We start from the raw sequence: 16,703 nt of genomic DNA on the forward strand, positions 1-16,703 counted from the left end.
ATTACTTTTTGTTTTTACATAACAAAAGTAGAAATAAATCCAAAACTTGGAGGTCATCTGTTAGAATTCAAAGAATTTGTATAAAACAAGCTTCATAATTACAATATTACATGCTACTGTGACTAATGTCTTCATGATGTTATTATGTCATTATAAAATTGCAAACAGCAGGCAATTATAACTTGTATTAGTTTCCCAAAAGTTATTTCATGTATTTCTTATTTTTACCTAAAAGACTTTTTACCTTAAGCCAATCCAAGAACCAAAACAATTTAGAGAGTTACCTGGGTTGGTGGTGTTACAGCGATGCAACCCCATATTGATGTAAGGTATTTAAGTTACCTGATATTTGAGACTTCAGCTACATCATGATGTGGCTAAACAAATGATAAAATGTGATACTATCAACAATTATTTAGTGCATTCATAACAAGAGATTGCTTTATGCAGGAGATTTACAGCATCTTATCTAGCTGAGTTTTGGAAGTCCCGGATAGTAAAGCCAGCACTGTTTCCCATCTGAGACTGCTCTACAGGTGACATAGTTCGAAGTCAGTTTTTAACAATGTACTTTTGTGAATTTCACAGCCTTAAGTGTCAGCATTTCTTCTAACAAAGAAAAATTGCATAATATTTTGGAATCAAATTTGGAAACATTTTTTGGAATGATGAGAGCATTTGTGTCTCAGTGACCTGCATGTTAAAGAGGATATTGGAGAATGAGGGAGAGAAGGGAAATCCTGGCTCTGAATATTTCTCTGACAGTCTGATGTGACATCTTTTGATCAATACAAATTCAGTGTTGCTGTGGGCCTTCATTTAGTTCCTGAGTCTGGTTTGAGAACTCGGTGATCAGGTTTCAGTCCAAGTATCTGTGGTCTTTTGAAACCCTGGAGATAGCACAAGTTGAAGCCGTGTACACTGAGAGGGAGTATAGTGAGGCTGCTAGACAACTGTGTTGTGGTGAAAATGCCCTGGCTTTATAGTTACCCTTTTCTCTGAAATTAGTATGGAAATTGGCTCACGGCTGTAACCCAAGAGGAAGTTTTAATAAGGGTCTTGAGCAGGGGAGATTATGAGGCAGTGTAATAACTGCATGCTCGCAGTTATTGACGTATTATCTTTCTCACTTAGCCTTGGATTTCTTTCCAAATTCATCTGTTTTTTTTTTTTCTTATCAACTTAGAAAACACTAAGTCTTTAAGAGAGCAGGAGGGACTGAAACAGGGCTGTGGATGTATGGTGGTGCTACTGGTGGTCACTGGAGGGAGATGAGAGTAGACAAGAAATTGCCTCATTCAGGAATCTTGGGTCTGGCATTGCCACTCTCTGGAGTGGTGGTCGCACAGTTGTTCTTCACCCTCTCCAAGGGAGAGGAGAAAGAAAAGGTGAAATTTGCTGCTACTGAATTTATCTTGGAGGTCAAAGCGGGGGGTTTATTTTTCTGTGTGTATTTAGTCATGATAGATCTGATCATTTAGATTTTTTTTAGACTGTCAATACAATAACTTCATTTTGTGTGTAATGCATACAAAGGCTGTCAGGCAGGCAAAGCTCATGCAACAGTTTAGAATGAGAGATGGTACACTTTACTCATGTGTCTGTATACGGTAAATATATACCTAGGAGAGAATGACTATGAAGAACCATGGAAATAAAAGCCTTAGCACCTTTGTGAAGAACAAACAAACAAAACCAGAAAAAAACCAAACAAACAAAAAACCCCAAAAACCCAAACCAACCAAACAAAAACAAAACAAAAAACCCCAAACAAACAAAAAGAAACCCAAACAGTTGTCAGTTATACAGCACAGCAGTTAGTATTTTTATTTAAGGGTAAAGAGTCTTTACAGTGGGGTTGTTCCAGAAGACCGGCTATTGCACTCCAGGTTTTATAATTTCACTGTGGTGTCTGCAATATTCTCTTTACTTAGAATGGGAAACAGTGTTAAACAGAACTAGCATTCAAAATAATTGACTAATTTTATTTTATTTTTACTGTTACTTATCATTGTAAGGCAAACATATATAAAGTCACCAACCCCTCCTCAAAATCGGCAATGCCTCTATGACTAGAATGTATCTAAGTATTACATTTTCTTAATTTCAGTGTTCTTTATCTTTGTCCTTTACACTTTTACCTTTTCACAAGTGTCTTGTACTGAAGTAGTTAGCTGGAAGGCAGTTTAGATATAAAAGCAGCAGAGTCTGACTTTTGAAGCTCCTACGGGAGACTCTGTATGTTCCAATGGGCATTTTGTCCTGGTTTTCTATCCTTGAAGCAATCATTGGCTTTTTTTCCTTACTATCTTAACATTTTTATCTATGTCCTTGCATTATTGGGTGTAAAACTGTGTTTTAAATTTTTTTTTTTTTTTTTTAAATATGTGGTCAATTAGATTTTTAAAGTGTTTTGAATTTTCTAGGAAATATCTTCTTCCCAATTTTATACATAAATATCTATTAATTGGTCTTGTTTATGTAGTTTGCAGCTCTAATTTTATAATTTAATCTAGAGTATACCAACATCAGTTTTGGGGCCTGCTGCTAGTTTGGGGGGACTTTTCATTCTTATTCCCTTTCTGTGTTCTTCCTACATCAACCAGAGGGGGGCTGCCCCCTGCCCAGTGCCAGTTTAGCCTGTGGGTGTCTGGCCCTGCACAGTCATGAAGAAGATGTTTAGTTTGCAGTGCAGTGTGTGCTGCTTGTGTAGCTTTTCTAGATCCCCACCCCAGGAATGGATGGCCAGACAAAGCCGGTGCTGTTCATCTTAGCCTGTTTGCTCTCCATGTGCAGCGTTTTGTGAATTTCGGAAGAAAGCAAATGTTTATATCAGAGCTCACATTTGGGAATCAATTCTGGAATAAAGTACTTGCTGATTTTATTTATTTTTTATTTTTTGTAGCTGCAGGAGTGATAAAATTAGGAAGTAATCTCTCTGATATATTGCATATTTATGTGATAAATTGCATTTATAAAGTACTTTTTTCTGTCTTGCCTTCTTCCTGTCATAAGAATTTTGTCAAGACTACTAACCTAATCTGAATCTATACTCTTTTAACAGCTCTTTTTGCCCATTGCCTTCCTTCAAAGCAGTGGCTTTCCCTCCCTACCTTTGAAATTCTCATCCCACATCTTTGAAGACTCCAGAGGGCATTTTGCATAGGACCAATGTTGTGCTCTGATATTTAAGCACACAAACCCACTTGTTTTACATGACTGAAATAAGCATTTAAAACAGCGTGGAAAATTTTGGGTTAACTGATGTATCCAGCAGGTTTTTTTTTTTTTTTATGAGCTTTGACTGTGTAATATTGGCTAAAGTTGGTCTTTATCTATTATCATTCTCATTTAGAATCAGTGTATTTTATAGCACATGAGAAAATTTTAAGTGTATGCCTGGGTAGATGGATTTTATAAATATCTGTATTTATATCTTTCTATCTTGCCTGTCTGTATTTTCTTGATTAAACTTTCAAAGGACTGTGGTGCACAAATGATGTACAGTTACTTAGAAGTCTAGGTAAGCTAACGAGGAGTGCACAGCTGAGTTTGTATTCAAGGTAACAGTACGCTGATTTTTTTATATACAGTGAAGAAACTTGCCTAAACCTGTCATTTGCCTTTTTTCTCCTTTTTTGAACTGAAGCAGGGTTTTATCTGATCTAGAACTAGTTTTGAATATGTTGTAACTGGACAGAATCTTTTTAGAGTTTTTCCTTTAAGAAAAATAACTGGGTTCTATGCTCACAATGGGTGTATCGGTCTCGAAGCTCTGCAGTGTGTCAGGGTAATTCTTTAAAGCTCTACACAGATCGAAAAGATTATTGAAGAGTGTGCAGACACCTTTTTGTGCTGAGTCTGAAATAGAAGAGGCTAAATCCCCGATGGGTAGAAGTTATATAATTTGGTGATGCTATTTTGATTTATGCCTCTTGAGAGTTTGCCTGCAGCAGAAGCTGGAGGTGATGAGAAGAGATTGGATGAGAGAAAGACCATCCAGGAAAAATTCATCAAATTTGACATTCTTGAAAGGACCATCATAACATATGGTAAGGCATATCATTTACCTCAGGCTCAGAGGAAAAAGATTTCTGCTAGGAGAATATTAATTTTATTTCTTACAGAATCATCTGACAGGCTAGGCTTTCTCCTGGCTGGTCTTCCCCTTCTGTTTTCTCTGAAGGGAAGGATGGAAGCTTGGAAATGCCTTATCCGCAGCAGACAAGCAATTTGGCAATTTGCCATCATTTTCTGCTAGCAAAGAAGATAATGGTAATTATATGCCAAAATTTAACATTTCTCTTCTTTGAAAGAGAACTTTTAAATGCAAAATATTTAGAAAAGTCAGATCTATTGAGTCAGATGAGAAGCTAGGATTAGCGAACTGACAATTTTTTCTTAAGAAAAAGGAGTTTTTCTTCCTCTTCAGGGACAAGGGAAAGATGAAAAGGATCAAAAGAAAGAAAAGAATGAGGTGTGCAATATAATTAGGGTGCAACTTCAGTACTGTGTAATATTTGGGAGGTACCCAGAGCAGCAATGCCTGTCATGCTGTTACTTATGTGGAAAGGCTGGTAGCACTTACTTTGCTAACAGGTTCCAGCCTTTTTGATTAAATTGTTATTTCTTCATTTATCGTGAAAATAAATTCCTGTTGTGCTGTACAACGTGGAGTCTGAATTCCATCATAACATTTTTGAGGCGGGGAAAATGTTTTCTTATAATCAGTTCTAGCATCTCCAATGGTTGCAAGTGAAGTCCTTAGTCGATCATGTCCTTAGTTAATAAAAGGAGAAAGGTTTTACCAGGTCTTGGTATAAGTTACAGTTCTTTTGAGATGCTTAAAAAGGTGGAAAGCTTTATTTTCATTAAAGGTAGAAAATGCAGGCATGGTATTTTTAAATAGAACCTCTTCACCTTCTGGACACACATTTAAAATTCATGATTTCAATCTGATTTTACAACTAATTTTCTAGAATGCATGAGTTATGTGAATTTGAATTAGCTAAGAGAATACATGTACAATTGCAAACTTTGAGGAGATTTTGTGCTCTTTCTTTTCTGTATTTTTGCAAGAACAAATATAAGTGGCCATCTCGTATATACACTGTAAGTATAGGATTGCTCCTCAGCGGTCTGAGAGACAGGATGTGTCTGCCTTCTCCTGTGTTACCTTACTGGAAATAGGATGCTGGACATTTAAAATTTGTTTTTGAGGGTAAAACACTGGATAAAAATCTTCCTTTCTTTTCATTGTTTTAAAACTGTTTATTATTCTGAATTGTTGGCAACATGTGGTGCAGTGATCTACATCATCAGGGACGAACCTGAGATATGAGCTTGAGTGTTTGTACTAGGATACAGCCACACTGCCAGTGGGTATCTGGAAAGGTAGGTTTGATAGGACTATATCTGTTAGGCGGAATTGGAACCAAGCAGTTAATTTGCAAATCTTGATTCTGCAGCCGTGGTTCAGGTCTGCCTCTGCTTGTTTCCTGGTTTGTTTTAAGAATGTTTTTAGTTTTCTTTACCCACAGTCATGGTTGTCCAGAGATGAACTGATTAGACTTATGTAACCCTTGTTGAAATAATCACAAAAGGAGAGTCTTTGAATAGTATCTCATTTGAGAGAGCATAGAAAGTATGTCCATAAAATAGTAACAAGCTTTTACTGAGTTAATAAATTTAAACTTGTATTTTCTAAATGATTTTTCTTTTTGTCTAGAGAAGGATATTTACACTTTATAAGAAAAAAAAAACCAATAATTTAATGAGGGAATTAAATAGGAGATATATATGTAAACTAGTGGAAGGTAATAGAAACAGTCCTGTCATTAGGATTAAAGGGGAATGGGCTATCATTAATTACTTTTGAGCTTATTCCACTCAAGTACAAAGTTATTTTTTAATCTATGTTGATCTGAGCAATCAGCAGAAACTTAAGAACTGGTGAATTATTTTGGTTAAGAGAGATTGCTGAGCTATTGTTAATACCATTCTGCATATTGAGACAAAAGCTCAGTGTCTTCAGTACTGGATAAACCAACTGTTACTGAGTAGAGTTTTTTCACTTTTTTTGATTCGGGGATCTAAACTGATTTCCAATCAGTGTTGGGCCCCAGGGCAATCTCCTGTTTTTTCTTAAGTACCAGTTCTGCTGTACCTGAAGTTTCTGCTTTTTTCTTCACCTGTCTGCTTTTTCATGATAGTCTCTTGTAGAAAGATAGGAGTGAAAGGCACACTCTTGGTCTTTGAGTTTGATTTCCTGCTCTTACAGACCTTCAACCTCTGATAGTTAAAAGCCCCCAAACATTAATGAGAACTGTGTATGGCTTTATGCTTATTCCAAAATTATTCTTTCACTCAAATGTGTGTTTTTTTTTTTAACTTGGCACTTCGGTCTTGACACCTGCACGGATCTCCCCCTTAGTCTTTAGTTTAAGCTAAACTAAGCAAGTGTTTTCAGTTTATTCTCAAAATTTCCCTGACCATTGTAGAAGCCTTTATCTCTTGCAGTTTGAGTTTCTTTTTTAGGCATGAATGATCAGAATCAAAGGCAATACAATTTTAATAGAGTTTCATGTTATTGCATTAATGTTGATGTCTATGTACTAGAAATGTCTTCCCTCATAATTGTAAAATTTCATTTTTGTTTCCATAGGGAGATAGTGTTGGTAGCTCTTATTTACTCTGTGATCAGCTTTGTCCCCACAGTTTCATCCACTGTAATTTTCAACTGCCAAGCTCTCAGTTCTTAGCAGAAACTCCATAATCTATTAAGTCCAGATCTTTGCATTTGGCATTATTAAACTTTACCCCAATTTTATTCTTGGGATCTTAAAGGTAATGCATGTCTTCCTGGTGATGTTCCATTCCTCTCATTTTAGCAGTGCTTTCCAGTATCAGAAATTTTTGAACAAACAAAAACTGTGATTTTGCTATCGTCCATATTACTTATGCTCTTCTCATTAATAAAAATATATAGTAAAATTGATCCCCCAAAATGCTGCAGAGCAATATGTGTTAGTATTGTTCTTCCAGCTCTTTTGATACAGTGCTACATCATTTCACCTTACTTTTACAATCAGCAATGCCTTTCATTGACCTCAGATGTTCTCTTCATGATCATTAGTACTAGCAAATGTGATTTAATTTAAAAAGTTGAGTGACAGTGCTTTTATTTGCTCACTGCTTGCATCAGATCTTTTTGACATGAAGCTGATTTGTGATAGATTCAAAGTAACCATTATTTCACCTTGCATAATCCACAGGAACTCTAAATTTGCTTTTTTCTTTTTATATTTTTTTCTCTTTTCCCGTGAAGAAAATGAAATAAAAGCAAACTATATTTGCAAGTAGTGCTTTTGTAGGTATAAAGTGATACTTGTTGAAATTCTAAAGGAAATGGATTGGTAAATTTTTGCTTTAACATGTTTCAGAATAAATATCTATACCAAATAGTATTGTATTTATACCTTTTCTCTGTTACAGCATTGCTAGCAAAATGTTAAAATTTTCACTTTTGCAAAATAGTAATTTTATTGCCATGAGAAAAAGCATGGAATAACTTCTGGGAAAAGATTCACCTAGCTGGGATAATATGCATGAAGAAATAAATGTGTATTTCTCAGTGCATTCATAATTTGTGCTGAGGTCTTAATGTAATTCAGAACTATAGTCTTCTGTCTTTTGCTCTTGAATTCTTCAGATGTCCAGCTGGAGGAGAGGTAATGTACTCCTTGTGAGCAGGAACTCTGAAGTGATGTTTCTGACAGCTGTGGTTACAGCTCCTAGCCTTGTGTTTTTTGCTCTTTGAGTGGAGATCAACTTGCAGTACAAGCTTTGCACAGAGAGACCCTACATAACATTTATGAAAGGTGGCTTGTCAACATACATTTTTTGTTTGGTCACTTCTTACCATCTTCCCGTCCCTTGTATCCTAGTTAGGTGGCTTGTTGGCACTTGGAAGTGGCTGCCAGCAACTTACAGATGGAGGGTTGTACTCACTCACATAGTTGTAAGCCACTACTGATGGGAATGTAGCATTCCAGACTAAGTGTTTTCATAGGAGTAAATAACTTAATATGTAGTGCTGGTGTATTTTTTTTTAATTCGCTTTGGAAATAAAAATATCACCTTGGGAGATATTCACATTTCATACTGATATGGGAAACTATTTTTCCCTTCTTTTACTGCTGAATCACTCTTATCTGTTTTTGAAGAGCCTTTTTCTTCCTTGTGTTTATATCCTGTGCACACAGATTTAGTATTATTTTCTTTGTTGAAAGTGAATTAATCAGTTATTGTGGGAAGACTTTAAAAGTGGCAGCTTTCAAGAACATTCACAATGTTGAAGTAGCACCTTGACTGCTGCTGTCATCAGCAGTAAAAAGACAGTGTCAGATTGTTGGGCCTCAAGATGGACTGTCTTAGAGGATCTAAAAAATGGCATCAAGTCCGGCCTGATCTGGTTCCCTGCTGCATCTCAAAGCCTCTGAGGGCTTCACTGACGAAGCCTCTGCTGGGCTGCTGGACACGGCACTGGAGGCCTGTAGGAATGTGGGGCTGAGTTCCCTTTCCCTGTAGATGTAGCATCCTTATGTTGAGGCAGTTGCACACTATATGAAGCAAATAAATTAAAAACTGATAGCGGATATTTTCTCTCTCTAAAGGGAAATACCTGGTATTCATGGATGAAACCAGTTTGCTTTTATCAGCCGTATAATGTGAATGATTATAAGCCAAATTTGATTAAGTTACTCAAAAGAGCAATTACTGTAACTGTATAATAATAATGTTAAAATAACAGAATAGGATCTAGGTGAATTAATTTGGAACCACTTACTTCTAGTTTCAGCTTCTGCTTATATTTCAAAGTAAAGAAGGACATCAACATTAATTTGAATAACATGCAAACTGTAGTAAAATCAAGGAAGATTTTTTTCCTCCAAGTATTATTTGTCTGTAAAATATGATGAGTAGCAATATATTTCAATATGCGTTGAGAAGATGTTCTGTATGTTTAAGAATATGGACTAAGTACCTCAATGGGACTTTCTGACTGTGTGAATGAGTGATTTTTTCTGTGGGTCTAGAATTCAGAGGAATTATTAATAACTTTTTCTGGTTTGGTGACACCGTTTTGTCTTAGTTCTGTGATTTTTTTTTTTAAATAAGTTTGCCATAATGATAGAAACAATAAATATAAATAATGATTTTTAATATTAACTTTCACTTGCATCAGGTATGTGTTTTCATAAAAAGTCTGATTATTACTTTGTAGTCTTAACAATTTAAAAATGATGGAGGATACTGTACATTTGTTAGCTTGAAAGGTCTCCATATCAGAGAAAACCCATGCATGATTGTTTTGTTTGATGTCAAAACACATTTTTGCTGTCATAATACTGGCACATTTTCAAGGCATGCTGTTTTCTGGCTGCTAGCAGGGAGTAATGGAAACAATGCAGTGATCATGCAATTTATTGAAAATAAACACTAAAAATACTTAGGCAAGCAATGCTTTTAATTTAATAGGGACTAGGATTCGTAAGGCTGCATAAAATAGCTGTTTCAATACCACAGAGGTATTTAAATGCCGTGCTGCCTCTGAATTGTTTGTAATTTATTTCTGATAATTTTCCTTTGGATCGGATTGTGATGCTGCTTCTGAATGGTGATAGTCCTTGTCGAGGAGTGGTCATGCAAACAAAATGTGATAACCTCGATATGTCACTTCATCTGCTGTTTATCCTTTGTTAGTACAAAGCTGGTTGCATAATATCTAATTTCTCCTTTAGCTGACCACAGATGAAAACAAAATCTATAATGGCAGCGCTAGGTTTCATAAAAAACGCAAGTGAGGAATTGAAGGATGTGGCTTGTTCTGTTTGGATGATGCAGGATTGCTTTAAGCAGTAAGCTTACTGTTTTCAGATGGCATTAGCAGCATCAGTGATATAGCTGTGTCAGCCTCCTTGACTACTGCATGTCTGTAGGCACACGGAGGAAACTGTATTTAAGATCTGATATCTTGAGGGTAATGACTCCAGCACTTGCTCATGGACAGAATGGCTGCTAATGCTTTCTCTACTAACCCAGAAGATTTTGAAAGATAAATATGTCTGTGATGTACTTTTGTAAGACAGGAAATGGAATTTTTGGGGGTCTCTGGAAATAGAAAGGTCATGCAGCTTGGAACCGGTGAGACATTACAGTCTCTAAGTCATCAGGTATGACCTCATAGTTTATACTAATATTTCTAACAGAGGGGTTTGTTTTACAGTTTTAGGTCATTTATGATCTCTTTGTCTGTGTAATTGCTTCATGCTGGATTTGTTACGGGATTTATAGGGTAGACTGTTTACATAAGCAGAGCAATGTTTATCTTGGAAATCTACTGTCTTGTTAATTGCTATTTGAACAATGTAAGGTTATTCCATATATTTTTTTCAGCCTGTTTTAGTTGTGAATATGGTTTCTTTTAGCTAATTCATGATAAGAGGTTATACCTTTGCTGCAAAGTAAAATGACAAGATTGTGTTGCATTTTTATTTTGCTTTATCTTTACATAGCGCACAGAGCTATTGTGTGAACGTGTGTGTTTGTCGTATGGAGTGCAGTATAAGGCAACTATTTACCTACAGTGGCAGGTTGTTTAAAACAACGTTTCACATTGTATAACAGGACGGAGCTATTCTGCAGGCACAGATCTTGCTTCATTTTGCAGTAGTAGTTGTTTTTTTTGTTCCCTTCATTTCAAATCAGTTTTAAAAATAGCTCACTGAATGTAAGAGTGAAAGTTTGGCAAGATAACTCCCCTTTTTAATTATTACACTCAGTGACACATACTAATACTAATGGGTTGCAAAAGAGCAGATTAATGACTTAAATATTTAGAGTGTTGTTTAAAACCTAATTCATTTTACTAAAGCATGTCTCATCCTTTTTGTTTTTAATTTGCCAACTTTATTGCAAGGCTGATAATTTTGTATCTGCTACTGTATTGTGGTGATGGGTAGGAAAGTCAGAGTACATAAAAGAAAACAAGTGTACAGGTATTTTACATTGGAAGATAGTGGCCTAATTTAATGTATGGAGCACAAAATGGAATTGGAGATACTGTTATAAATGCTACATAGTAGCCATTGTTTCCCTTGAACACAGCATAGGACAATTATATTGGAAATTGTTGGAGAAGTTTATTTTTAAAAATGATCTTCAGCTCCATCTTAAGAAATTCTAGATGTATTTGCAGAACATTTCCATGGCAACGTGTTTGGCCATGTGTTTTAAAATCTGAGCTGAAGCCTGAAAGTAGTGTGCAATTTTTCTGTCGCTTGCTTTACCCTTGTGAAACAACAATTTCCACATATAGCTGGAGAGCAGATTGGCAGGGGTGAGTGGTATTTCCTGACCCCAAAGCACAGGATTCAGTGATCAAGATTTAAAAATATTTTTGTATTTCCACCTAGAAATGTAGCCATGTAAAACATGGATTTGATTTGCATTTAGAACTGTATTCCAGTTTTACCTTCATTTAATAACATTTTGTTGGAAATGTATGTGTGTGGGAGACCGCAGAAGACCAAACTTAAGAATGCAAAGCAAATTGCTTCAGTAAATAGTCTGTCTTTTCATTTTTTATTAATAACATGTTTGTAAAAAAATGTTGTATTACTTTTACTGGCCATAATTTGTTATTTCCCAGTCTACTTATCCAGCTTACATTCTTATTAATAATGGGGAAAGACTGCCCTGCTTTAAGCTTGATTAGGTTTGGAATGATTTAACTATACCTTTCACTTGCTACAAGATCTTTTTAATCTGTTAGAATTTATTTTCAGTATTTTAATGTATTAGTCACAATGAGTACATTCTGTTTCTTGGCATTGGAATGAAATTCCTGAAAGTATTGGTTTCATGGTATTTTGTTGCTTTGCAGGGTATTCATGGACTTTTTTTAAGAGGACCAACCCTTTCCTCATCTTCTTTGTTTTCCTTATTCAAGTTTAATTTAAAATCTTGACCTACCTGTATTTTGAAGTTATCCCTGAAGTCTCCTTTGCTCATTTAAAATAATTAGATCTCCATGGAATTTTGTGTAACTGGAAGCTGGAGCAGCATGCTGTGTGCTTTTCCTGGACTCTGTTTCATCATTCATGTTAATTCTGCAAACTGTGGTCTGTAGATGTTTTTGAAATGCAACATTAATAATAATCTCCAAATAGTGCAATAGGCATCCATTGTGGCCTTTTAAGGGTAGAAACTGTATCTAAAGAGGAAAATAAATTGATGAGATACGCTTGCCTGAGGAAGTGTCTGTGTAGGTCATTCAGTTTTGAAACAATTATATCACTGACTATTGCAAGTGAGTTTGAATATGGTTTTTCACTTGAAGGACACAGTCCCATTATAGTTTCTTCTTCAACTAGAGTAATTAGAGAATAATACCTCAAAGGAATGTGTTGAGGAAGTGAAGTCCTTTTGTGGGAGGAGGAGTTGCTGCAAGGTAGAGATATACACATGAGGGCAGGGAATTGGACTGAAGTGATCTGAAAACTTTAAACTGCAAACTATTTTACTTGTTTAACCATCCCTGCTCTGCCACTGAGAAAAAAGAGAGATTTAAAATATACTTGCTGATATTTGAACCTGTTACACAAATTTGGAGTAATTGAATCCAGATGCAGGAATTTTTTTAATGCCTTCTTTAAAACTATACCATCCCTCTTCAAACCAAACTGAATGCAAGTGCCAGTATTTGAGGAATGCTGTGTAGAGAAGGATCTCTTTAACTAAAGAATTCTTTCCCCTTGGTTGTGCATAACGAATGCATATCTGTATGTGTTTCCCTATCTTTAAACATTCCTGTTTACAGAACTTGGAGATAAAGATCTTATAAAGAAACAAAAGTCTGTATGGATGTTTTAGGAACAGTGTTAGCTAGCAAGTTGGGCAAGAAGCCAAATATTTGTGTCATTTACCAATTCTAAACATGAGTGCTTGCACTCATGAACATACTGAGTTGTGTAGTTCTTTTACTTATTACTGATTGCTGTTCTGACGCCACACTACTGACTTTTTTCATATGTTTTAGTGCCAGTTTTTAAGGTAATGGCAATACTAGGACAAATAGGAGGTCGTGGCAAAACATTCACAAATAGGAAAATAGCACTAGAAGCAAAACATACTTTCAGTGTGAGTTGAAGGAATTCAAGTCCTTTTGTCCTACATTAGTCTCCCTCCCAAGAAGTGATCCTATTCTCTGGTAAAATTCTTCGTGTTTAGTACTTTAATTCGTATACCAAGTCGTTGGGCCTAATGACCTGAATTAGGGAAGGCTTAGTATAAGCATGGCAGAAAGTCTAAAACATAAAGTAACATAGCATAAATATGTAATAGCTAACTGCAGGGTCACAAAATGTATGGCTAAATGACTAGTGTTCCTAGAATGGTCTATTCCATTTAGTGTTCCAAGAATATCACCATGTGATCATTCTGAATAAAGGAAGGAATTTTGCTAGGATGCAATATGAAATTGTGAATAAATCACAACAATAATACCACAGTAATCTGTTAAAAAAAAAAATAGAGTCATAGTTCATCCCAACTGATGCCTGTAGAGGTGGGACCACCTAAGAGGGGGGAGTAGGGAAGGTGTCCCTATTAATGCAGTGAAAGAAAACAGTTATGCATTACTTAGAATGGCATTTTGGAGAGAAGCAGCAATCTCAGCTGTAGTTCATTCTCTCTCTTGCTCCCCCTCTCTCTCTTGTTATGAGGCTTATAAATAATATGACTTCTTCATATTGTTTCTTGTTTTCTTGCAAGACTCAACTTTTCAATAAAAGTTATTAATAGGAAAAAAATACATTAACATGAGTGATATTACACTACTGTGATGAGGGACTTTGATCTCATGATGATTTCTTTCAGCAGAAGCTAAGTATAAGCTGATCCATAATTCTGGTAAATTCCAATAGATTTCTTCATTAGTAAAATCAATGTAGACTACACAGTAAGCTACATAATGCTTTCCATTGTGCCATACTGATTTCACTGTGACCCTAAAAGGGAGAGCAGCACTTTCTTGAATACCTTTAAAAATATATATACCAGTAAGAGACTGAGATGTGACTGATGAAGTTTTTTTTTTTTTATTATTTTTTATGTTTAAGTGACACTTCCCGTATTTTATTTTGTGCCCATTTCCTTGTGCCCTGTTGCTGGCCAGCCCTGAGGAGCATCTGGCTGAGCCTGTGCTGCTTGCCCCCAGTCAGGCACTTAGACGCTCTGCTAAGGCCCCTCTGAGCCTTCTCTTCTCCAGGCTGAACACTCCACTGCTTTCAGCCACTCCTTCTGGGACATTTGTAGCACTTTGCTGGGCTTACTTCAGTATGTCTATGTCGCTCTTATAAGAAGGGAGCCCAGAGCTGACAGAATGTTCCAGTTCTGTCTCAGCAGTGCTGAGTAGAGGGGCAGAATTACATTCTCTGGGAAGGAAATATGGATTGTCTGTTAACTATCAATCACATATGGGCAACTGTGGACAGGAGTCCATGAAAAATGAGGTCTGAATGCAGCGAAAATTACAAATACTAATGTTTGGTGGTAATCTTACGGAGAAGAAAAGCTTTGAAAAGAGCTTTGCTTAATTCATAGCAGTTGTTTTACTGAGGAAACCTCCTATTGTTTTGGAATGTCTTATGTGGAATCTATGTCCCTCAATGCCAATTGATATAACCAGAGAATAACTCCTAAAGGGAAAGGTTAAGCTTTAATATTTTGAATTAAGTAAATTTTAAAGTAACTGAAAAAAAAATACATATCATCTGGTATGATTTCACTGGTTAAAAAAGAACAAAACAGGTAAACTATGGGCAACATGAACTCCAGGGATTCACAAGTTCTGTGTTTAGTCAACTCACCAAAAAATATTTGTTAATTACTAGTGGAAGCTCAGAGTGTGCTCAGAGCTTTCAGATGCTCCTAGCTGATGCAGCAACCATCAACTGATAGAAAATATTCAGTTTGGTGCATTGAAGGAAAATGCAAAACAGACATTAAGTGACTTGCGGGTGTGTTGAGGTATGTACAAATTGCCTCATTTTTATAATAGCTTTCCCCTTTTCCCCTGGGCTGCTCAAATAAAACAAAAATGTATATAGAAGCCTTCAGTGGTTCAAGATCAATCTGTTTCTCTCCTGGTAACATAATGAGTTCATTTGTTTAAATTTTCTTTATTAAAGATTTTATGAAGGCACACAGAGTCATTAAAATATGTGCAAGAAATCATACCCATATGGTTTGCATCCACATTTAATGCAATTAAAAATATTCTATCAAAAGCAATATCAGGTTTATGTCCCAATCCCACGATTAAAAATTTCCAGGAAAAGCAGTGTCACTTTTATGCCTGAACCCTGCAAATGAAATGACAGAGAAATACCTTATCCTTGCATTAGTGAGTGAAGCTGCAATTGAGCAGTTCCATTCAGGTGTGAAGTGTGTTTGCAGATAGGAATTTGCATGGTGGAGGCCTGATGTCAAGCTTATTAGGTGAGGGGATTAACTATGCTTTAAGGCACAGGTGTCAAACTCATTTTCACTGGAGGCCACATCAGCCTCGCAGTTGCCTTCAAAGCACCAAATGTAATTTTAGGACTGTATAAATGTAGGAGTAGCCTCTGGTGAAAATGAGTTTGACACCCCTGCTTTAGGGGCTTTCTGAGAGTTAGCCATGCAGGTCAGTTGTAGCAGCTGATGTCATCCTTTAGTTCAGTTTTTAAAGGTATTTAAGTGTTTATTTTCTATTTTCGTGCTAAGTTTATCTGAAATACTTCAAACATGGGAAAGTTCCTGTTCCAGAAATAAATTTTGGTCACTATATAAATTTTAGACTTCATGTGTGTATGTGTGTCTTGAATAGGCGTTGTGCAGATAACAACTTAAAACTTAAATTTTGTCAACTCTTAGTATATAAGAAAGTGGAGATTGGTTGGTGTTAGCTGAGTTGTGACTGCCACGTAACGGTTTGAATAGAGTACACTGTATGATCATTAGAAAAGTCTAATACATATGGAAAATACAAAACAATAGGTTTGTAACAATGACAGTACTATAGTGATTTCTTACGGCATTGTATATTCTGTTGAGGATTATTCCTGAGTGCTTAGATTTCAGACGACAAGAATAGGCCTAGTTCTGTGAGCAATCAGAAGGATGAAGCTCAGTGTCTGGTAATTGTGACTGGATCTTCTCTTCAGAACAACAGTTGTGGTAGTTGTGTCAAAAATACCACTTCTTAGATCACCAGGGCACAGGTTTTATTGGAGATGGCTGGATATTGCTGGTAAAGTTTACCTAATACGCAAAATGTGAAACATATGAAAATGAAAAGCTGTCTTGGAATTCTTTTGTTCTGGAAGGAAGTGATGACCTCTTTCTCCAGGAGCTTGGTTGCCTTGTTGCCTTTGCCAGACTTGTCCCCTCTGCCAGATCTCAGTGTTCTGTCACCAGTCCTGCCTGTAGTCAGGAGTGGGTTTCTTATTGCTGCTAGTGAGTGTCTTGTAATGACTCACTGGGCTTGGTTATTGCCCAGTCTGCCTTCTGCTCTCCTCCTCCTCTTTTCTGAGTGCTTTTCTGTTTTGTAGGGTTTAGATATGGCTCTCACCCATCTAACTTAGAATGCAAAGATG

The 16,703-nt window shown here is 36.2% G+C and overlaps 1 protein-coding gene across 8 annotated transcripts in view; it reads left to right on the forward strand.

Moving 5' to 3' along the window:
• SLC4A10 (solute carrier family 4 member 10) overlaps nt 1-16,703 on the forward strand; it is a 158,376-nt gene that overhangs the window by 24,684 nt on the left and 116,989 nt on the right. The window contains exon 1 of one of the 8 annotated variants that reach the window (XM_065069653.1): nt 4,034-4,052. The exons of 4 other annotated variants lie outside the window; for them this stretch is intronic. In XM_065069653.1, coding sequence (XP_064925725.1) covers nt 4,050-4,052 — 3 coding nt within the window. In that variant the 5' untranslated portion in view covers nt 4,034-4,049. Of the gene's footprint in view, nt 1-4,033; nt 4,053-9,897; nt 10,236-16,703 lie in introns of those variants that run through there. 3 more of the 8 variants (XM_065069648.1, XM_065069649.1, XM_065069650.1) reach the window with 3 other exon arrangements.

Source organism: Columba livia, chromosome 7, assembly GCF_036013475.1.
Source record: "Columba livia isolate bColLiv1 breed racing homer chromosome 7, bColLiv1.pat.W.v2, whole genome shotgun sequence".
In the NCBI taxonomy this organism is placed as follows: Eukaryota; Metazoa; Chordata; class Aves; order Columbiformes; family Columbidae; genus Columba; species Columba livia.